This window comes from Petromyzon marinus, chromosome 68, assembly GCF_048934315.1.
Source record: "Petromyzon marinus isolate PM22_M1 ecotype Great Lakes invasive population chromosome 68, UKy_Petmar_22M1.pri1.0, whole genome shotgun sequence".
In the NCBI taxonomy this organism is placed as follows: domain Eukaryota; kingdom Metazoa; phylum Chordata; class Hyperoartia; order Petromyzontiformes; family Petromyzontidae; genus Petromyzon; species Petromyzon marinus.
The window spans coordinates 4305995-4329219 of NC_133734.1; the positions used below are offsets into that span (position 1 = coordinate 4305995).

At 63.0% G+C, this 23225-nt stretch overlaps 1 protein-coding gene across 2 annotated transcripts; it reads left to right on the top strand.

Moving 5' to 3' along the window:
* The first annotated feature begins 1761 nt into the window (after positions 1-1761).
* Positions 1762-9824, top strand: RPS14 (ribosomal protein S14). 2 transcript variants are annotated; one of them, XM_032945361.2, is made up of 5 exons: positions 1762-1886; positions 4471-4663; positions 7705-7866; positions 8427-8503; positions 9555-9824. In XM_032945361.2, exons 2-5 carry the CDS (start codon positions 4515-4517, stop codon positions 9620-9622), a joined length of 456 nt encoding a protein of 151 aa, XP_032801252.2. In that variant the 5' UTR covers positions 1762-1886; positions 4471-4514; the 3' UTR covers positions 9623-9824. The 2 variants fall into 2 exon arrangements, with proteins under 2 accessions (XP_032801252.2, XP_032801253.2); XM_032945362.2 differs by lacking the exon at positions 1762-1886 and adding an exon at positions 2051-2069.
* Positions 9825-23225: the final 13401 nt, after the last annotated feature.

Here is a 23225-nt window from a genome sequence, read left to right on the forward strand (position 1 = left end):
ATAATTACACATCCCGTAGTAAGATGGTGACCATAATTACACATCCCGTAGTAATATGGTGCCCATAATTACTTATCCCCACATAAGATGGTGACCACAATTACACATCCCCTAGTAAGATGGTGACCGTAATTACACATCCCCGAGTAAGATGGTGACCATAATTACACATCCCCAGGTAAGATGGTGACCATAATTACACATCCCCAGGTAAGATGGTGACCATAATTACACATCCCCAGGTAAGATGGTGACCATATTTATACATCCCCAGGTAAGATGGTGACCATAATTACACATCCCCTAGTAAGATGGTGACCATAATTACACATCCCCTAGTAATATGGTGCCCATAATTACATATCCCCACGTAAGATGGTGACCACAATTACACATCCCCTAGTAAGATGGTGACCATAATTACACATCCCCGAGTAAGATGGTGACCATAATTACACATCCTCAGGTAAGATGGTGACCATAATAACACACCCCCAGGTAAGATGGTAACCATAATTACACATCCCCTAGTAAGATGGTGATCATAATTACACATCCCCTAGTAATATGGTGCACATAATTACATATCCCCACGTAAGATGGTGACCACAATTACACATCCCCTAGTAAGATGGTGACCATAATTACACATCCCCGAGTAAGATGGTGACCATAATTACACATCCCCAGGTAAGATGGTGACTATAATTACACATCCCCAGGTAAGATGGTGACAATAATTACACATCCCCATGTAAGATGGTGACCATATTTATATATCCCCAGGTAAGATGGTGACCATAATTACACCTCCCCAGGTAAGATGGTGACCATAATTACACATCCCCAGTAAGATGGTGACCATAATTACACATCCCCAGGTAAGATGGTGACCATAATTACACTTCCCAGGTAAGATGGTGACAATAATTACACATCCCCTAGTAAGATGGTGACCATAATTACACATCCCCAGGTAAGATGGTGACCATAATTACACATCCCCAGGTAAGATGGTGACCATAATTACACATCCCCAGGTAAGATGGTGACCATATTTATACATCCCCAGGTAAGATGGTGACAATAATTACACATCCCCTAGTAAGATGGTGACCATAATTACACATCCCCAGGTAAGATGGTGACCATATTTATACATCCCCAGGTAAGATGGTGACAATAATTACACATCCCCTAGTAAGATGGTGACCATAATTACACATCCCCAGGTAAGATGGTGACCATAATTAAACATCCCCAGGTAAGATGGTGGTCATATTCCCGCCCATTCCAAGTCTCGCGTGTCGCAGCTGAACTAGCGCGGGATTTCAGGTCAACGACCGCGAGACGCCGCTTCAGCATGCAGGCGAAAGTGTCGCGAGAACTCGTCTCCGCCGCCGTCGCCTCCACCACAAATTCGCGCAAGATCTCGCGCCCCTCCCCCCCCCCCCTTTTGTTTGGTGGAGGGGGGAGGTCCCGCTCGCCAACAAACTCTCGCGAGATCTCGTACTTCCCCCCCCCTCCCTTTTTTGTCTTGTGGAGTGCCGCTCGTCAACGAACTCTCGCGAGATCTCGCATCTCCCCACCCCCCCTTTTGTTTGGTGGAGGGGGAGGTGCCGCTCGCGAGATCTCGCACCCGTTCCCTCCCCCCTTTTTTTGTGGCGGTGGAGAGTTGCCCGCTCGTCATCAAACTCTCGCGAGATCTCATACCTCCCCCCCCCACCACCGCACCCGCATCCTTCACATTAGCCTTTCTCGCGAGACTTGGGCGGGGTTTGCCCCTCCCCCTCACCCCGTCATCGCCCCCCACCAGCCCCTCCCCTCGCTCCTTCTTTCGCGCGCTCGGCTCAGCGCAGGCCACCAGTGGTCTCTCCCTGTCCCAGGTTCGTGATCGCCTCATCATCCGTCGCCATCCGTCGCTAAAAGTCGCCCGCGCCGACGTCCGCCCGACGTGGCGGTGCCGCCTTTTAGTGTTTGCGTCGGAAAAAAACCTAAAAACTTGAAACTTTAATCGGCGTCGTGAGGGCACTTGGTTGGGAAGTCTTCACGGCGCGCCGCGGGCCTAGGTTAGGCCTTGGCTAGGCTTAGGCCTCAGGCTCTGTTCGCTTCGGTCGGTGTCTTTTCTATGTGTGTGTGTGAGTATCTATGTGTGTGTGGCTGCATATGTGTGTGTGTGGCTGTGTGTGACCGCGTGTGTCTGTGTCCACGTGTGTGTCTGTGTGTGAGTGTGTGGCTGTATGTGTGTGAGTGGCTGTGTGTGACCGCGTGTGTCTTGTGTCCATGTGTGAGTGTCTGTGTGTGAATGGCTGTGTATGTATCTATGTGTGTCTGTCTATGTGTGACCGTGAGTGTCTGTGTGTCTATGTGTGACCGTGAGTGTCTGTGTGTCTATGTGTGACCGTGAGTGTCTGTGTGTCTATGTGTGACCGTGAGTGTCTGTGTGTCTATGTGTGACCGTGAGTGTCTGTGTGCCTATGTGTGACCGTGAGTGTCTATGTGTGAGTGTTTATGTGTGTGGCTGTATGTGTGTGAGTAGCTGTGTGTGACCGCGTGTGTCTGTGTCCATGTGTGAGTGTATGTGTGTCTGTATCCATGTGCGAGTGTCTGTGTGTCTGTCTGTGTGACCGTGAGTGTGTGTCTGTCTGTGTGTGACCGTGAGTGTCTGTGTGTGACCGTGAGTGTCTGTGTGTCTGTCTGTGTGTGACCGTGAGTGTCTGTGTGTCTGTCTGTGTGTGACCGTGAGTGTCTGTGTGTATGTGTGACCGTGAGTGTCTGTGTGTCTGTCTATGTGTGACCGTGAGTGTCTGTGTGTCCACGTGTGTCTGAGTGGCTGTGTGTGTGTGTAGCGGTAGTGTAGTAATGGTTAGCTCTACGCTGCGCTATGATCCCGGCGACCCGAGTTCGATTCCCGCTCACGGCCAACACCACTCAGTGACGATTATCTGAACCGGTCCTGGGCCTCCCCAAGGTCGACTCAGCCTCAAATGAGCACCTGGTGTGGCGGTGTAGTGAACATCACTAGCACTAAGAGAGACAAAGGCGGCCGGGCGTGGTGCTGGGAGCCACCCACCCCCTCTGCGTGTGCCCACAGTGCCGGTAGCCTTCATAGGTGCTCGCTAACAGCATTTGCCTCTACAGCCTGTTAAGAGGCTACACGGGGGATCTTCGTCTTGTGTGTGTCTCTGTGCGAGTGTCTTATTTTGGTCTCCAGCAGTGGATAGACCACTGGTGATGGTGGTCACACTGAGACAGACACCAACACGTGGGCTGTTCGACACAGGGCAGAGACACCACCACCGTCACCACCACGTTGATCCCCGTCCAGCAGTGGATAGACCACTGGTGATGGTCACACTGAGACAGACACCAACACGTGGGCTGGTCGACACACAGGGTAGAGACACCACCATCACGTTGATCCCCATCCAGCAGTGGATAGACCACTGGTGATGGTGGTCACACTGAGACAGACACCAACACGTGGGCTAGTCGACACACAGGGTAGAGACACCACCATCACGTTGATCCCCATCCAGCAGTGGATAGACCACGGTGGTGATGTCGGTGGTGGTCACACTGAGACGGGAACACGTGGGCTCGACGACATGCAGGGTAGAGACACCATCACGTGAACACAACAGACACGCTCAAACAGACGTTGATACAGAGACAGATCCCCCGCGTAGCCCCTAATAGGCTGTAGGGGTAAGTGCTGTTAGCGAGTAGCAGCAGCTACCTGTGAAGGCTTACCGGCACTGTGGCACACACAGGGGGTGGGTGGCTACCAGCACCACGCCCGGCCGCCTTTATCTCCCCAAGTGCTAGCATTGTTCACTACACCACCACCGCTACACCCATCATTACCACCACCATCATTACCACCATCACCACAATCACCACCAACGCTACACCATCATTACCACCATCATCACAATCACCACCATCGCTACACCATCATTACCATCACAATCACCACCACCGCTACACCATCATTACCACCATCATCACAATCACCACCACCGCTACACCATTGCCACCACCACCGCTACACCATCATTACCATCATTACCACCACCGCTACACCAGGGTACTCGTTTTAAGCTGAGTCGACCTAGCGGAGGCCCAGGACCGGTTCAAATAATCGCTGTCAATGTCTCTTGTCTCACCGCTTGTGTCTCTGTCTGTTTGTCTCACCGCGTGTGTCTCTCTGTCTCTCTCTGTCCCACCGCGTGTATCTCTCCCAGCGTTTGCGCACAGGCAAACCACCACCCCCGCCCGTCCCACGGCGAGTGTCGTCAGCGATGGCTCTGTCTCAGTTTGTCTGTTTCTCTCTGTCTCACCGCCTGTCTCTCTGTCTCACCGCGTGTCTCTCGGGTCCACCGCGTGTCTCTCTGCCTCACCGCGTGTTTCTCTGTCTCACCGCGTGTTTCTCTGTCTCACCTCGTGTCTCCGTGCGTGTGCATGCAGACAAATCCTCACCGCCACCACCCCCACTTCAAGCGTCATCAGCGATGGCTCCTCGCAAGGGCAAGGAAAAGAAGGAGGAGCAGGTGATCAGCCTGGGCCCGCAGGTGGCCGAGGGCGAGAATGTCTTCGGAGTGGCTCACATCTTCGCCTCCTTCAATGACACGTTTGTGCACGTCACGGACCTCTCGGGGAAGTGAGTTGGCGGGCCTGGCGGGCGCTTACCCACACGCTCACCCACTCACCCACACGCTCAGACAGTCACCCACAGGCTCAGACAGTCACCCACAGGCTCAGACAGTCACCCACACGCTCAGACAGTCACCCACAGGCTCAGACAGTCACACGCTCAGACACTCACCCACTCAGACACTCACCCACTCGCTCACCCACTCACCCACACACTCCCTCACCCACACACTCCCTCACCCACTCACCCACTCAACCAGACACTCGCCTAACCAGACACTCAACCAGACACTCGCACACTCACCTGCAAATCCACTCAACAAGACACTCACCCAGTCTCACTCACCCAAACACTCACTCAGACTCATTCACCCAGACACTCACTCACCCAGACACTCACCCAGACACTCACCCAGGCACAGGCACTCACCCACACACTCACTCACCCGCACACTCACTCACCCAGACTCATTCACCCAGATACTCACTCACCCAGACACTCACCTAGACACCCAGGCACTCACCCAGACACCCAGGCACTCACCCAGACACTCACTCAGACACTCACCCCAACACTCACTCGCCCAGACACTCACCCGCACACTCACTCACCCGCACACTCACTCGCCCAGACACTCACCCGTACACTCACCCGCACACTCACTTGCACACTCACTCACCCAGACTCATTCACCCAGACACTCACTCACCCAGACACTCACCTAGAGACACCCAGGCACTCACCCAGACACTCATTCACCCAGACACTCACCCAGACACTCACCTAGACACCCAGGCACTCACTCACCCAGACACTTACCCAGACACTCGCCTAGACACCCAGGCACTCACCCAGACATTCACTCAGACACTCACCCCGACACTCACTCACCCAGACACTCACCCAGGCACTCACCCAGGCTCTCACCCACACACTCACTCACCCGCACACTCACTCACCCAGACTCATTCACCCAGACACTCACTCACCCAGACACTCACCCAGACACTCACTCACCCAGACACTCACCCAGACACTCACTCACCCAGACACTCACCCACCCAGACACTCACCCAGACACTCACTCACCCACCCAGACACTCACCCAGGCACTCACCTAGACACCCAGGCACTTACCTAGACACTCATTCACCCAGACACTTACCCAGACACTCACCTAGACACCCAGGTACTCACCCAGACACTCACCTAGACAACCAGGCACTCACCCAGACACTCACTCACTCGGACACTCACCCCGACACTCACCCAGGCACTCGCCTGCACACTCACTCACCCGCACACTCACTCGCCCGCACTCATTCGCCCAGACACTCGCCCAGACACTCACTCACCCGCACACTTACCCGCACACTCACCCGCACACTCATTCACCCAGACTCATTCACCCAGACTCATTCACCCAGACTCATTCACCCAGACACTCACTCACCCAGACACTCACCTAGACACCCAGGCACTCACCCAGACACTCACTCACCCAGGCACTCACCCAGACATTCATCCGCACACTCACTCACCCGCACACTCACTCACCCGCACACTCACTCACCCAGACACTCAATCACCCAGACATCACTCACACAAACACTCACCCAGACACTCGCTAGTACACTGAGCTGCTGTGTAGCTCTTTCAGACGTGGCCTGGCCATCACAAATGATAGCAGCTAGCTCGACCTTATCTCCAAATATATAGCAGCAGCAGCTGGCATCGTCAGGGTCACGGGATGGAACCCACGACCTCCTGTAGGCCAGGCGAGGTAGTCAACATTTCCTAGCCACCGTGATGATGATGAGAGAGAGACGCAGACTCCAAATATACAGCAGCAGCAGGCATCGTCTGGTTCACAGGATGGAACCCACAGCCTCCCGAATACCGGACGAGATGGTTAACATCCCCCAAGCCACCATGATGATGATGAGAGACGCAGACTCCAAATATACAGCAGACGTCAGTGTCTGGATAGAACCCATAACCTGTGTACTTGGCAAAGTTGTTAACATCTCACAGGGTCACGGGATATAACCCGCGACGTCCTGTGTACTAGGCGAGGTTGTTAACATCTCACACGGTCGGGATAGAACAAGCGACCTCCCGCGCACCTGGCGAGGTGGTCAACATCTCGCGAGCCACCGATAGAGCGTCGGAGTTTTTGACCGTTTGTGGAACCACGAAAACCTTGGGGTCTAGGCCGCTGCCGTGCCTGGGCCCCTTCCCAGCCGTGGGACAGACTCCGCCTCCCCACCCCGTGCCCGGGGTGACGTCACGGCGTTAACCCCACCCCCACCCCTTACCGCCGTGGGTGGGGGTCGGGCCGGGTGGGAGGGACAGTGGTGGGAGGGAGGGGGAGATGGGGGGAGACAGTGTCCAGCCGCTTGCTCGTCCAGTCACTCGCTCGGCCACTCAGTCGCTAGTTCAGTCACTCGCTCGACCACTCAGTCGCTAGTTCAGTCACTCAATCGCTAGTCCAGTCACTCGCTCGACCACTGTAGCTAGTTCAGTCACTCAGTCGCTAGTCCAGTCACTCGCTCGACCACTGTCGCTAGTTCAGTCACTCAGTCGCTAGTTCAGTCACTCGCTCGACCACTCAGTCGCTAGTCCAGTTACTCGCTCGACCACTCAGTCGCTAGTTCAGCCGCTAGTCCAGTCACTCCCTCGACCACTCAGTCGCTAGTTCAGTCACTCAGTCACTAGTCCAGTCACTTGCTCGACCACTCAGTCGCTAGTTCAGTCACTCGTTCAGTCACTCAGTCGCTAGTTCAGTCACTCGCTCGACCACTCAGTCGCTAGTCCAGTTACTCGCTCGACCACTCAGTCGCTATTCCAGTCACTCCCTCGACCACTCAGTCGCTAGTCCAGTCACTCCCTCGACCACTCAGTCGCTAGTCCAGTTACTAAGTCGCTAGTCCACTCCGTTGGTAGTCCACTAAGTGGCTAGTCCACTCGCTCGTCAATTCACCCAATAATTAAAATGAATGCTGATTCCTTAACCTTCCCCGTGTCTCACCTCTCCGCCCCCCCAGGGAGACGATCTGCCGTGTTACCGGCGGCATGAAGGTGAAGGCCGACAGAGATGAGTCCTCCCCGTACGCCGCCATGTTGGCCGCCCAGGACGTCGCCTCGCGCTGCAAGGAGCTGGGGATCACCGCGCTGCACATCAAGCTGCGCGCCACGGGGGGCAACCGGTAAGCTTGCTACACTGTACACTACACTGTTTACACTACGCTATACGCTACACTATACACTACACTGTTTACACTACACTGTACACTACACTGTTTACACTATGCTATATGCTACACTATACACTACGACACTATACACTACTTCGCTATACACTACTACACTATGCACTACTATACACTATGCTATACGCTACACTATACACTACTACACTATAGACTACTCTATACACTGTACACTACACACGACACTGTTTACACTACACTGTACACTACACTATACACTACACTATTTACACTACACTACGCTGTACGCTACACTATAAACTACACTATACACTACTACACTATAGATTACTACACTATACACTACTACACTATAGACTACTCTATACACTGTACACTACACTGTTTACACTACACTGTACACTACACTGTACACAACACTATACACTACTCACACAACGGCTACTTGACATTATGACGGTGTGTGTGGTGTCGTGATGGTGACGTTGTTGATGATGGTGTTGTTGATGTGTTGTTGTTGTTGATGTATTCACCAGAACTAAGACGCCAGGGCCAGGAGCTCAGTCTGCACTGAGGGCGTTGGCTCGCTCGGGCATGAAGATCGGACGCATCGGTACTTAGACACTCGCAGATAGACACAGATAGACAAAGATCCCCCGTATAGCCTTAACAGACTGTAGGGGCAAGTGCTGTTAGCGAGCACCTATGAAGGCCGGAATGGTACACGAGGGGGTGGGTGGCCAGCACCACGCCCGACCGCCTTTGTCTCCCTAGTGGCGATGTTTGCACACCGCACCAGGTACTCATTTGAGGCTGAGTCGACCTAGGGGAGGCCCGGGACCAATTCAGATAATCGTCACTGGTGTTGGCCGTGAGCGGGAATCGAACCTGGGTCGCCAGGTTCATAGCGCAGTGCGCTAACCGCTACACTACCGCTACCCACACAGATAGACACACAGACACACAGATAGACACACAGATAGACACACACCGACACAAACAGATAGACACACAGATAGACACAAACACACAGACACACACAGATACAAGCAGATAGACACACAGATAGACACGTGTGTGTTTGCACCAGGTTATCTATCCACTGTGTAAATGATTGCCCCCTGTAACAACTGACTTAGTGCGGTCTGTCTCTCTGTGTCTGTCTATCTCTCTGCCTCTAATTCTCTCTCTCTGTCTGTCTCTGTCTCTCTGCCTCTCTATCTCACTATGTCTGTCTCTCTGTATATCTCTGTCTGTCTCTGCCTCTCTATCTCTGTATCTCACTGTGTCTGCCTCTATCTCTGTATCTCACTGTGTCTGTCTCTGTATCTCTCCGTCTCTTCGTGTCTCTCTGTCTCTGTGTCTCTGTCTCTTTGTGTCTCTCTCTGTATCTGTCTGTCTCTGCCTCTCTATCTCTGTATCTCACTGTGTCTGTCTCTGTATCTCTCCGTCTCTTTGTGTCTCTCTCTGTCTCTTCGTGTCTCTCTCTCTGTCTCTCTGTCTCTTTTTGTCTCTGTCTCTGTGTCTTTGTGTCTCTCTCTCTATCTCTCTGTCTCTTTGTGTCTCTCTGTCTCATTGTGTCTCTCTGTCTCTTTGTGTCTCTCTGTCTCTGTGTCTTTGTGTCTCTCTCTCTGTCTCTCTGTGTCTCTGCCTGTCTCCCACAGAGGACGTCACTCCCATTCCCTCGGACAGCACGCGCAGGAAGGGAGGTCGCAGGGGCAGACGCCTGTAGAGACCGCGGCAGTCGCACCGTGCCCATCCACTCGGACATGCACACAGAGACACGCGTACACAGACACTCCCACAGATTCTCAGATACGCACTTGGAGGTGCGTGTGTGCGTGCGTGTGGTGCTGTGGGAGCCGTGTGGCTGTGTGCGTGATGCGTTTGGTGGCAGCAGCGGTGCCTCTGCAATAAAACGGAAAAAAAATCTCCCTTTGGGTGCCTCGCACGCTCTGTCCGTGTGGTGGTGGGGGGGGGGGGTGATGGGACACGGGGAGAGGGGGGAGGGAGACACGGGGGAGAGGGGGGAGGGAGACACGGGGGGAGGAGGGAGGGAGACACGGGGGAGGGGGGGAGGGAGACGGGGGAGTGGGGGAGGGAGACACGGGGAGTGGGGGGAGGGAGTGGGGGAGGGAGACACGGAGTGGGGGGAGGGAGACGGGGAGTGGGGGGAGGGAGTTGGGGAGGGAGACACGGGGAGTGGGGGGAGGGAGACACGGGGAGTGGGGGGAGGGAGACGGGGAGTGGGGGGAGGGAGACGCGGAGTGGGGGGAGAGAGACGCGGAGTGGGGGGAGGGAGATGGGGGGGGGAGACACGGAGTGGGGGGAGGGAGACGGGGAGACACGGGGGAGGGAGACACGGAGTGGGGGAGGGAGACACGGGGGGAGGGGGGAGGGAGACACGGGGAGTGGGGGGAGGGAGACATGGGGGGAGGGAGACACGGAGTGGGGGGAGACGCGGAGTGGGGGGAGGGAGACGCGGAGTGTGGGGAAGGAGACGGAGTGGGGGGAGGGAGACACGGGGAGTGGGGGAGGGAGACGGGGAGTGGGGGAGGGAGACACGGAGGGAGGGGGGAGGGAGACACGGAGGGGGGAGGGAGACGGGGAGTGGGGGAGGGGGAGGGAGACGCGGAGTGGGGTGAGGGAGAGGGGGGGGAGGGAGACACGGAGTGGGGGGAGGGAGACGGGGAGTGGGGGAGGGGAGTGGAGGAGGGAGACGGGGAGTGGGGGGAGGGAGACACGGGGGGAGGGGGAGGGAGACACGGAGTGGGGGGAGGGAGACGCGGGGAGTGGGGGGAGGGAGACGGGGGAGGGGGAGGGAGACGCGGAGTGGGGGAGGGAGACAGGGGTGGGGGGGAGGGAGACGGGGAGTGGGGGAGGGAGACACGGGGGGGAGGGAGACGGGGAGTGGGGGGAGGGAGACGTTGGGGAGGGAGACGGGAGTGGGGGAGGGAGACACGGGGGGAGGGGGGAGGGAGACACGGGGGGGAGGGAGACACGGGGAGTGGGGGGAGGGAGACGGGGAGTGGGGGAGGGAGACACGGGGGGAGGGAGACACGGGGAGTGGGGGGAGGGAGACACGGAGTGGGGGGAGGGAGACACGGGGAGTAGGGGAGGGAGACGCGGAGTGGGGGAGGGAGATGGGGGGGAGGGGGGGAGGGAGACACGGGGAGTGGGGGGAGGGAGACACGAAGTGGGGGGAGGGAGACACGGGGGGAGGGGGGGAGGGAGACACGGGGGGAGGGGGGAGGGAGACACGGGGAAGTGGGGGGAGGGAGACACGGGGAGAGGGAGACACGGAGTGGGGGGAGGGAGACGCGGAGTGGGGGGAGGGAGACGGGGGGAGGGAGACACGGAGTGGGGGAGGGAGACACGGAGGGAGGGGGGAGGGAGACACGGAGGGAGGGGGCAGGGAGACACGGAGGGAGGGGGGAGGGAGACGGGGAGTGGGGGGAGGAAGACGGGGAGTGGGGGAGGGGGGAGGGAGACGCGGAGTGGAGTGAGGGAGAGGGGGGGGAGGGAGACACGGAGTGGGGGGAGGGAGACGGGGAGTGGGGGAGTGGAGGGAGGGAGACGGGGAGTGGGGGAGGGAGACGGGGGGGAGGGGGGGAGGGAGACACGGAGTGGGGGGAGGGAGACGGGGAGTGGGGGGAGGGAGACGGGGAATGGGGGAGGGAGACACGGAGGGAGGGGGGAGGGAGACACGGAGGGAGGGGGGAGGGAGACGGGGAGTGGGGGGAGGGGGAGGGGGGAGGGAGACGCGGAGTGGGGTGAGGGAGAGGGGGGGAGGGAGACACGGAGTGGGGGGAGGGAGACGGGGAGTGGGCGGAGGGGGAGTGGAGGGAGGGAGACGGGGAGTGGGGGGAGGGAGACGCGGGGAGTGGGGGGAGGGAGACGGGGAGTGGGGGGAGGGGGAGGGGGGAGGGAGACGCGGACTGGGGGGAGGGAGACGGGGGGGAGGGGGGGGAGGAGACGGGGAGTGGGGGAGGGAGACGTTGGGGGAGGGAGACGGGGAGTGGGGGAGGGAGACACGGGGGGAGGGAGACACAGATTGGGGGGAGGGAGACGGGGAGTGGGGGGAGGGAGACGTTGGGGGAGGGAGACGGGGAGTGGGGGAGGGAGACACGGGGGGGAGGGGGGAGGGAGACACGGAGTGGGGGGAGGGAGACACGGGGGGAGGGGGGAGGGAGACACGGGGGGAGGGGGGAGGGAGACACGGGCAGTGGGGGAGGGAGACGGGGAGTGGGGGAGGGAGACACGGGGGGAGGGAGACACGGGGAGTGGGGGGAGGGAGACACGGAGTGGGGAGAGGGAGACGGGGGGGAGGGAGACGCGGAGTGGGGGGAGGGAGATGGGGGGGAGGGGGCGAGGGAGACACGGGGAGTGGGGGGAGGGAGACACGAAGTGGGGGAGGGAGACACGGAGGGAGGGGGGAGGGAGACAGGGAGTGAGGGAGGGAGACACGGGGGGAGGGAGACACGGGGAGTGGGGGGAGGGAGACACGGGGAGAGGGAGACACGGAGTGGGGGGAGGGGAGACGCGGAGTGGGGGGAGGGAGGCGGGGGGAGGGAGACACGGAGTGGGGGAGGGAGACACGGGGGGAGGGGGGAGGGAGACACGGGGGGAGGGGGAGGGAGACACGGGGAGTGGGGGAGGGAGACGGGGAGTGGGGGAGGGAGACACGGGGAGTGGGGGGAGGGAGACACGGAGTGGGGAGAGGGAGACGGGGGGAGGGAGACGCGGAGTGGGGGGAGGGAGATGGGGGGGAGGGGGGAGGGAGACACGGGGAGTGGGGGGAGGGAGACACGAAGTGGGGGGAGGGAGACACGGGGGGAAGGGGGGAGGGAGACACGGAGGAGGGGGGAGGGAGACACGGGGAGTGGGGGAGGGAGACGGGGAGTGAGGGAGGGAGACACGGGGGGAGGGGGGAGGGAGACACGGGGAGTGGGGGGAGGGAGACACGGGGAGAGGGAGACACGGAGTGGGGGGAGGGAGACGCGGAGTAGGGGGAGGGAGACGGGGGGAGGGAGACACGGAGTGGGGGAGGGAGACACGGAGGGAGGGGGGAGGGAGACACGGAGGGAGGGGGCAGGGAGACACGGAGGGAGGGGGGAGGGAGACGGGGAGTGGGGGGAGGGAGACGGGGAGTGGGGGAGGGGGAGGGAGACGCGGAGTGGGGTGAGGGAGAGGGGGGGAGGGAGACACGGAGTGGGGGGAGGGAGACGGGGAGTGGGGGAGGGAGACACGGGGGAGGGGGAGGGAGACACGGAGTGGGGGGAGGGAGACGCGGGGAGTGGGGGGAGGGAGACGGGGAAGTGGGGGGAGGGAGATGGGGAGTGGGGGGAGGGGGGAGGGAGACGCGGAGTGGGGGGGAGGGAGACGGGGGGGAGGGGGGAGGGAGACACGGAGTGGGGGGAGGGAGACGGGAGTGGGGGGAGGGAGACGGGGGGAGGGAGACACGGGGAGTGGGGAGGGGAGACGGGGAGTGGGGGAGGGAGACACGGAGGGAGGGGGGAGGGAGACACGGAGGGAGGGGGGAGGGAGACGGGGAGTGGGGGGAGGGGGAGGGGGGAGGGAGACGCGGAGTGGGGTGAGGGAGAGGGGGGGAGGGAGACACGGAGTGGGGGGAGGGAGACGGGGAGTGGGGGGAGGGGGAGTGGAGGGAGGGAGACGGGGAGTGGGGGAGGGAGACACGGGGGAGGGGGAGGGAGACACGGAGTGGGGGGAGGGAGACGCGGGGAGTGGGGGGAGGGAGACGGGGAGTGGGGGGAGGGAGACGCGGAGTGGGGGGAGGGAGACGGGGGGGAGGGGGGGGAGGGAGACACGGAGTGGGGGGAGGGAGACGGGGAGTGGGGGGAGGGAGACGTTGGGGGAGGGAGACGGGGAGTGGGGGGAGGGAGACACGGGGGGAGGGGAGACACAGATTGGGGGGAGGGAGACGGGGAGTGGGGGGAGGGAGACGTTGGGGGAGGGAGACGGGGAGTGGGGGAGGGAGACACGGGGGGAGGGGGGAGGGAGACACAGAGTGGGGGGAGGGAGACACGGGGGGAGGGGGAGGGAGACACGGGGGGAGGGGGAGGGAGACACGGGGAGTGGGGGAGGGAGACGGGGAGTGGGGGAGGGAGACACGGGGGGAGGGAGACACGGGGAGTGGGGGAGGGAGACACGGAGTGGGGAGAGGGAGACGGGGGGGAGGGAGACGCGGAGTGGGGGGAGGGAGATGGGGGGGAGGGGGGGAGGGAGACACGGGGAGTGGGGGGAGGGAGGACACGAAGTGGGGGGAGGGAGACACGGGGGGAGGGGGGGAGGGAGACACGGGGGGAGGGGGGAGGGAGACACGGAGTGGGGGGAGGGAAGACACGGGGGGAGGGGGGCAGGGAGACACGGGGGGAGGGAGACACGGGGAGTGGGGGAGGGAGACGGGGAGTGGGGGAGGGAGACACGGGGGGAGGGAGACACGGGGAGTGGGGGGAGGGAGACACGGAGTGGGGGGAGGGGAGACACGGGGAGTAGGGGGAGGGAGACGGGGGGGAGGGAGACGCGGAGTGGGGGGAGGGAGATGGGGGGGAGGGGGGGAGGGAGACACGGGGAGTGGGGGGAGGGAGACACGAAGTGGGGGGAGGGAGACACGGGGGGAGGGGGGGAGACACGAAGTGGGGGGAGGGAGACACGGGGGGAGGGGGGGAGGGAGACACGGGGGAGGGGGGAGGGGAGACACGGGGAGTGGGGGGAGGGAGACACGGGGAGAGGGAGACACGGAGTGGGGGGAGGGAGACGCGGAGTGGGGGGAGGGAGACGGGGGGAGGGAGACACGGAGTGGGGGAGGGAGACACGGAGGGAGGGGGGAGGGAGACACGGAGGGAGGGGGCAGGGAGACACGGAGGGAGGGGGGAGGGAGACGGGGAGTGGGGGGAGGGAGACGGGGAGTGGGGGGAGGGGGGAGGGAGACGCGGAGTGGGGTGAGGGAGAGGGGGGGGAGGGAGACACGGAGTGGGGGGAGGGAGACGGGGAGTGGGGGGAGTGGAGGGAGGGAGACGGGGAGTGGGGGGAGGGAGACACGGGGGGAGGGGGAGGGAGACACGGAGTGGGGGGAGGGAGACGCGGGGAGTGGGGGGAGGGAGACGGGGAGTGGGGGGAGGGAGATGGGGAGTGGGGGGAGGGGGGGAGGGAGACGCGGAGTGGGGGGAGGGAGACGGGGGGGAGGGGGGGAGGGAGACACGGAGTGGGGGGAGGGAGACGGGGAGTGGGGGGAGGGAGACGGGGAGTGCGGGAGGGAGACACGGAGGGAGGGGGAGGGAGACACGGAGGGAGGGGGGAGGGAGACGGGGAGTGGGGGGAGGGGGGAGGGAGACGCGGAGTGGGGTGAGGGAGAGGGGGTGGAGGGAGACACGGAGTGGGGGGAGGGAGACGGGGAGTGGGGGGAGGGGGAGTGGAGGGAGGGAGACGGGGAGTGGGGGAGGGAGACACGGGGGGAGGGGGGAGGGAGACACGGAGTGGGGGGAGGGAGACGCGGGGAGTGGGGGGAGGGAGACGGGGAGTCGGGGGAGGGGGAGGGGGGAGGGAGACGCGGACTGGGGGGAGGGAGACGGGGGGGAGGGGGGGAGGGAGACACGGAGTGGGGGGAGGGAGACGGGGAGTGGGGGAGGGAGACGTTGGGGGAGGGAGACGGGAGTGGGGGAGGGAGACACGGGGGGAGGGAGACACAGATTGGGGGGAGGGAGACGGGGAGTGGGGGGAGGGAGACGTTGGGGGAGGGAGACGGGGAGTGGGGGAGGGAGACACGGGGGGAGGGGGGAGGGAGACACGGAGTGGGGGGAGGGAGACACGGGGGGAGGGGGGAGGGAGACACGGGGGGAGGGGGGAGGGAGACACGGGGAGTGGGGGAGGGAGACGGGGAGTGGGGGAGGGAGACACGGGGGGAGGGAGACACGGGGAGTGGGGGAGGGAGACACGGAGTGGGGAGAGGGAGACGGGGGGAGGGAGACGCGGAGTGGGGGGAGGGAGATGGGGGGGAGGGGGGGAGGGAGACACGGGGAGTGGGGGGAGGGAGACACGAAGTGGGGGGAGGGAGACACGGGGGGAGGGGGGGAGGGAGACACGGAGGGAGGGGGGAGGGAGACACGGGGAGTGGGGGAGGGAGACGGGGAGTGAGGGAGGGAGACACGGGGGGAGGGGGGAGGGAGACACGGGGAGTGGGGGGAGGGAGACACGGGGAGAGGGAGACACGGAGTGGGGGGAGGGAGACGCGGAGTGGGGGGAGGGAGACGGGGGGAGGGAGACACGGAGTGGGGGAGGGAGACACGGGGGGAGGGGGGAGGGAGACACGGGGGGAGGGGGGAGGGAGACACGGGGAGTGGGGGAGGGAGACGGGGAGTGGGGGAGGGAGACACGGGGGGAGGGAGACACGGGGAGTGGGGGGAGGGAGACACGGAGTGGGGAGAGGGAGACGGGGGGGAGGGAGACGCGGAGTGGGGGGAGGGAGATGGGGGGAGGGGGGAGGGAGACACGGGGAGTGGGGGGAGGGAGACACGAAGTGGGGGGAGGGAGACACGGGGGGAGGGGGGAGGGAGACACGGAGGGAGGGGGAGGGAGACACGGGGAGTGGGGGAGGGAGACGGGGAGTGAGGGAGGGAGACACGGGGGGAGGGGGGAGGGAGACACGGGGGAGTGGGGGGAGGGAGACACGGGGAGAGGGAGACACGGAGTGGGGGGAGGGAGGACGCGGAGTGGGGGGAGGGAGACGGGGGGAGGGAGACACGGAGTGGGGAGGGAGACACGGAGGGAGGGGGGAGGAGACACGGAGGGAGGGGGCAGGGAGACACGGAGGGAGGGGGGAGGGAGACGGGGGAGTGGGGGGAGGGAGACGGGGAGTGGGGGGAGGGGGGAGGGAGACGCGGAGTGGGGTGAGGGAGAGGGGGGGAGGGAGACACGGAGTGGGGGGAGGGAGACGGGGAGTGGGGGGAGTGGAGGAGGGAGACGGGGAGTGGGGGGAGGAGACACGGGGGAGGGGGAGGGAGACACGGAGTGGGGGGAGGGAGACGCGGGGAGTGGGGGGAGGGAGACGGGGAGTGGGGGGAGGGAGATGGGGAGTGGGGGGAGGGGGGAGGGAGACGCGGAGTGGGGGGAGGGAGACGGGGGGGAGGGGGGGGAGGGAAACACGGAGTGGGGGGAGGGAGACGGGGAGTGGGGGGAGGGAGACGGGGGGAGGGAGACACGGGGAGTGGGGGAGGGAGACGGGGAGGGGGGAGGGAGACACGGAGGGGAGGGGGGAGGGAGACACGGAGGGAGGGGGGAGGGAGACACGGAGGGAGGGGGAGGGAGACGGGGAGTGGGGGGAGGGGGAGGGGGGAGGGAGACGCGGAGTGGGGTGAGGGAGAGGGGGGGAGGGAGACACGGAGTGGGGGAGGGAGACGGGAGTTGGGGGGAGGGGGAGTGGAGGGAGGGAGACGGGGAGTGGGGGGAGGGAGACACGGGGGAGGGGGAGGGAGACACGGAGTGGGGGGAGGGAGACGCGGGGAGTGGGGGGAGGGAGACGGGGAGTGGGGGGAGGGGGGAGGGAGACGCGGAGTGGGGGGAGGGAGACGGGGGGGGAGGGGGGGGAGGGAGACACGGAGTGGGGGGAGGGAGGACGGGGAGTGGGGGGAGGGAGACGTTGGGGGAGGGAGACGGGGAGTGGGGGAGGGAGACACGGGGGGAGGGAGACAACAGATTGGGGGGAGGGAGACGGGGAGTGGGGGGAGGGAGACGTTGGGGGAGGGAGACGGGGAGTGGGGGAGGAGACACGGGGGGGAGGGGGGAGGGAGACACGGAGTGGGGGGAGGGAGACACGGGGGGAGGGGGGAGGGAGACACGGGGGGAGGGGGGAGGGAGACACGGGGAGTGGGGGAGGGAGACGGGGAGTGGGGGAGGGAGACACGGGGGGAGGGAGACACGGGGAGTGGGGGGAGGAAGACACGGAGTGGGGAGAGGGAGACGGGGGGGAGGGAGACGCGGAGTGGGGGGAGGGAGATGGGGGGAGGGGGGAGGGAGACACGGGGAGTGGGGGGAGGGAGACACGAAGTGGGGGGAGGGAGACACGGGGGGAGGGGGGAGGGAGACACGGGGGGAGGGGGGAGGGAGACACGGGGAGTGGGGGAGGGGAGATGGGGGAGTGAGGGAGGGAGACACGGGGGGGAGGGGGGAGGGAGACACGGGGAGTGGGGGGAGGAGACACGGGGAGAGGGAGACACGGAGTGGGGGGAGGGAGACGCGGGTTGGGGGGAGGGAGACGGGGGGAGGGAGACGGGGGGAGGAGACACGGAGTGGGGGAGGGAGACACGGAGGGAGGGGGAGGGAGACACGGAGGGAGGGGGCAGGGAGACACGGAGGGAGGGGGAGGGAGACGGGGAGTGGGGGGAGGGAGACGGGGAGTGGGGGGAGGGGGGGAGGGAGACGCGGAGTGGGGTGAGGGAGAGGGGGGGAGGGAGACACGGAGTGGGGGGAGGGAGAGGAGGAGTGGGGGGAGGGGGAGTGGAGGGAGGGAGACGGGGAGTGGGGGAGGGAGACACGGGGGTAGGGGAGGGGAGACACGGATGTGGGGGGAGGGAGACGCGGGGAGTGGGGGAGAGGAGACGGGGAGTGGGGGGAGGGAGATGGGGAGTGGGGGAAAAGGGGAGGGGGGAGGGAGACGCGGAGTGGGGGAGGGAGAAGGGGGGGGGGGGGGAGGGAGACACGGAGGTGGGGGGAGGGAGACGGGAGTGGGGGGAGGGAGACGGGGAGTGGGGGGAGGGAGACACGGGGGGAGGGAGACACGGAGTGGGGGGAGGGAGACGAGAAGTGGGGGGAGGGAGACGTGGGGGGAGGGAGACGGGGAGTGGGGGAGGGAGACACGGGGGAGGGGGGAGGAGACACGGAGTGGGGGGAGGGAGACACGGGGAGTGGGGGAGGGAGACGGGGAGTGGGGGAGGGAGACACGGGGGGAGGGAGACACGGGGAGTGGGGGGAGGAAGACACGGAGTGGGGAGAGGGAGACGGGGGGGAGGGAGACGCGGAGTGGGGGGAGGGAGATGGGGGGAGGGGGGGAGGGAGAAACGGGATGGGGGGAGGGAGACACGAAGTGGGGGGAGGGAGACACGGGGGGAGGGGGGGAGGGAGACACGGGGGAGGGGGGAGGGAGACACGGGGAGTGGGGGAGGGAGATGGGGGAGTGAGGGAGGGAGACACGGGGGGAGGGGGGAGGAGACACGGGGAGTGGGGGGAGGGAGACACGGGGAGAGGGAGACAACGGAGTGGGGGGAGGGAACGCGGAGTGGGGGAGGGAGACGGGGGGGGGAGGAGGGGAGGGAGACACGGAGTGGGGGGAGGGAGACACGGAGGGAGGGGGGAGGGAGACACGGGAGGGAGGGGGCAGGGAGACACGGAGGGAGGGGGAGGAGACGGGGAGTGGGGGGAGGGAGACGGGGAGTGGGGGGGAGGGGGAGGGAGACGCGGAGTGGGGTGAGGGAGAGGGGGGGGAGGGAGACACGGAGTGGGGGGAGGGAGACGGGGAGTGGGGGAGGGGGAGTGGAGGGAGGGAGACGGGAGTGGGGGGAGGGTGACACGGGGGGAGGGGAGGGAGACACGGGTGGGGGGAGGGAGACGCGGGGAGTGGGGGAGGGAGACGGGGAGTGGGGGAGGGAGATGGGGAGTGGGGGGAAAGGGAGGGGGGGAGGGAGACGCGGAGTGGGGGGAGGGAGACGGGGGGGAGGGGGGAGGGAGACACGGAGTGGGGGGAGGGAGACGGGAGTGGGGGAGGGAGACGGGGAGGGGGGGAGGGAGACACGGGGGGAGGGAGACACGGAGTGGGGGGAGGGAGACGAGAAGTGGGGGGAGGGAGACGTGGGGGGAGGGAGACGGGGAGTGGGGGAGGGAGACACGGGGGGAGGGGGGAGGAAGACACGGAGTGGGGGGAGGGAGACACGGGGAGTGGGGAGGGAGACGGGGAGTGGGGAGGGAGACACCGGGGAGGGGGAGGGAGACACGGGAAGTGGGGGGAGGAAACGGGGGGGACGGGGGAGGGAGACGCGGAGTGGGGGGAGGGAGACGGGGGGGAGGGGGGGAGGGAGACACGGGGAGTGGGGGGAGGGAGACGGGGAGTGGGGGGAGGGAGACACGGGGGGAGGGGGGAGGGGAGAACGGAGTGGGGGGAGGGAGACACGGGGTGGGGGAGGGAGACACGGGGGAGGGGGAGGGAGACACGGGAATGGGGGGGAGGGAGACACGGGGTGGGGGGAGGGAGACGGGGGGAGGGGGAGGGAGACGTGGGGAGAGGGAGACATGGAGGGAGGGGGGAGGGAGACATGGAGTGGGGGGAGGGAGACACGGGGAGTGGGGGGAGGGAGACACGGGGGGAGGGAGGAGTGGGAGACGAGGGGGTTCCTGGTGCTTTATGAGCCTGGTTCCAATTCCCGCTCACAGCCAACGCCACTGATCCTCCCCTAGGTCGACTCGGCGTCAAACGAGTACCTGGTGTAGTGGTGGTGGTGATGATGATGGTGGTGGTGGTAATGATGGTGTAGGGATGGTGGTGATGGTGTAGTGGGGGTGATGGTGTAGTGGTGGTGATTGTGATGCTGATGGTATTGATGGTGTAGAGGTGGCGATGGTGGTGTAGTGAACATCGCTAGCACTCGGGGAGAGACAAAGGCGGCCGGGCGTGGTGGTTCTGGTAGCCACCCACCCCTCTGTGTGCCACAGTGTCGGTAGCCTTCATAGGTGGTCACTAACAGCACTTGCCCCTACAGCCCTGCTAGAGGCTACCTGGGGCAGCTTTGTCTGTATCTGAGTGCCGTGTTGGGAGTTGTGGTTTGACAGTTCAGCAAAAACATCGCTCTGTCCAGCCGTGCCTGTCAATCACACAGACACACACACATACAGACACGCACACACAGACACAACAACAACCGCCACTAAGTGGCGGTGACGTCACCACAATGCTTGTGCCAGGCCATGTGCACCTTCAGGCCACGTGAAGTGTCGAACGCCCGCTGGCAGGAGGTCACGGGGCAGACCCAGGTGCCACGGGTCGACTGACTGAGATGACTGAGATAACTGGCTGATGCACCACCTGTGCCCCCTACTGTGCCACCTTGCTGTGCTTTATCCACCCGGCGCTCCGCTCGTTTTTGTGAGCGTCGCTCCTCCCCCCGTTTAGCCCCCTCAATCCGGCTAAACAAAAGCTGTTTAAGGCATGCGGTGGCTGGGCATGCGGGGGCTATATGACCCAGCCAATGCAGCCTTGCCTGCCGGAGGAGCTCACCGATGGGACTTTGCCCAGATCATTAAAGGATATGTGAGCTCACACAATCCAGCCTGGTTAAACCTAGGATGGATCGTAGGCAGGCCAGCCTAAATGTTTCTAACCAGCGATGAAAAGATATTGCCGCTCGACTGATTCGGAGTGAGACCTCTGTTGAACTGGAGCCGGTCATAAGCACACTGCCCAGGTATGGGAAACTCCACTCTCTCCACAACTGCCCCATCACCGATTGTGAGTTGTGGGGGTGGAGTGTCCGATGGTACAAAATGCCCAGGCAGGTGCTTAGTTTTGGTGGGGCTGATGGTAAGGCCCCATCTCTTAGTAGCACGCTCCAGTCTTAACAGCAGCGTCTCCAACTCCTCCTCTGAGTGAGCAGCTATTACCAAATCATCGGCATACATAACGTGGTTGAGCAATAGGGAGCCATCCCTTGACCGCACCCGGGCATCGATCAGCCTTCCATTATATCTGTACCATATGGAGATTCCCCCGGTACAGCTATTGAAGGCTTCACGAACTACGTGGTCAAAATAGATGTTAAATAATGTGGGAGCCAGAGGACATCCCTGTCGCACCCCAAGGTTAACAGGGAATGGCTCTGACTCCCAGCCACGTAGTTTTACCCGGGCCCGCTCACCATCATGAAGGTCCTTAATGATCGTGAGCAGGGGGTCAGGGCCTCCAAAAGCACGAAGAACAACCCAGAGCGCAGGCCTACTGATGGTATCATAGGCCTTGCCCAGGTCAATAAAGCAGAGATGTAGGTCTTTTTGGAATTCCCTATACCTCTGCTGTAGCAGACGGACAGAATATATGGCATCCGTGCAGGACCGCCCTTTCCTGAAACCACATTGGGGCTCCGCAAGCCTCTCCTCAGCGTGCCTGGCAAGGCGATGTTGAACAATCCTTGCCAAGACCCTTTCCGGCACACTGAGGAGTGAGATGCCCCTGTAGTTGTTACAGTCTGTGCGGTTCCTGTAATTAAAGAGGGGGACCACCAGGGCATCCTTGCAATCCTGCGGAACCCGACTAGTGGTCCAGACTGTTGTTATGATGTCATATAGAGCAGTCTGTGCACAAATGCTACCCTCAGCATTTCGCTTGGGAGATCATCTCTGCCCGCTGCTTTTCCTGGTCTCAGACTCCGGATCGCCTTCAGTACTTCCTCAACAGATGGCACCTCAGCCAGCCACTCACAGGGGGTGACTTCCAATATTTGAGGCACCGCAGCCTCAGCAGGGTCATCCTCACTTTGTGCCACGATGTTTTCCTGGCTGAGGGATTTCCCTTCCCCAGGACCTCACAGAAATGCTCAGCAAAATCTGCAAACCTGTTCCTGCGGGTCGGAGATTGGATCACCGTTTTTTCCCATAATGATGGTAATAGGTGTGGCGCTGCAGGTTACTTTTTGATGGAGTTAAATAGAGATTTGTGATCGCGGGCCACTGAGGCAGACTCCATCTCCTCAGCAACCCGCGACCACCACCCATCCTTGCACACACAGACACACGCATGTGTTATTATTGACGATGTGGAAGAAGGCATCACACTCTAGCTCCGCCCCCTCTCACCCTAGCTCCTCCCCTTCTTTCCATAGCCACTCCTTCTCCACTGTAACGCCTCCCCTTATCTCTGCAGCTCCTCCCCCTCCCACTGAAGTTCCTCCCCTTTTCCCTGTAGCTCCTCCCCTCGAACTGAAGATCCTCTAATTCTCTCTGTAGCCCCCCCCCCGCCCACTGAAGCTCCTCCTTTTCTTACCAAAGCTCCTCCCCCTATTTGTAGCTCCTTCCACTTTCTCTGTAGCTCCTCCTCCAAACGTAGCGCCTCCCCTTTTCGGCTTAGCTCCTCGCTCTCACCTCAGCTCCTCCCCTTCTCACCGTAGCTCCCCCCTCTCTCTCTTGCTCCTCCTCCTCCTCTCTCTAGCTCCTCCCCCTCCCACCGTATCCCCTTCTCTGCGTAGCTCCTCCTTCTCACCCTAGGTCCTCCCCCTCGCATCTCAGCTCCTCCCCTTCTCAACGTAGCTCCTCCCCCTCTTAACATAGCTCCTCCCCCTCTA

Bases quoted from the DNA above. Each gene is read 5' to 3' on its own strand.
- RPS14 (XM_032945361.2), top strand. From the start codon at position 4,515: ATGGCTCCTCGCAAGGGCAAGGAAAAGAAGGAGGAGCAGGTGATCAGC. The intron at 4,664-7,704 runs GTGAGTTGGCGG...CCGCCCCCCCAG, and splicing joins GTCACGGACCTCTCGGGGAA to GGAGACGATCTGCCGTGTTA. The intron at 7,867-8,426 runs GTAAGCTTGCTA...TGTATTCACCAG, and splicing joins CGCGCCACGGGGGGCAACCG to AACTAAGACGCCAGGGCCAG.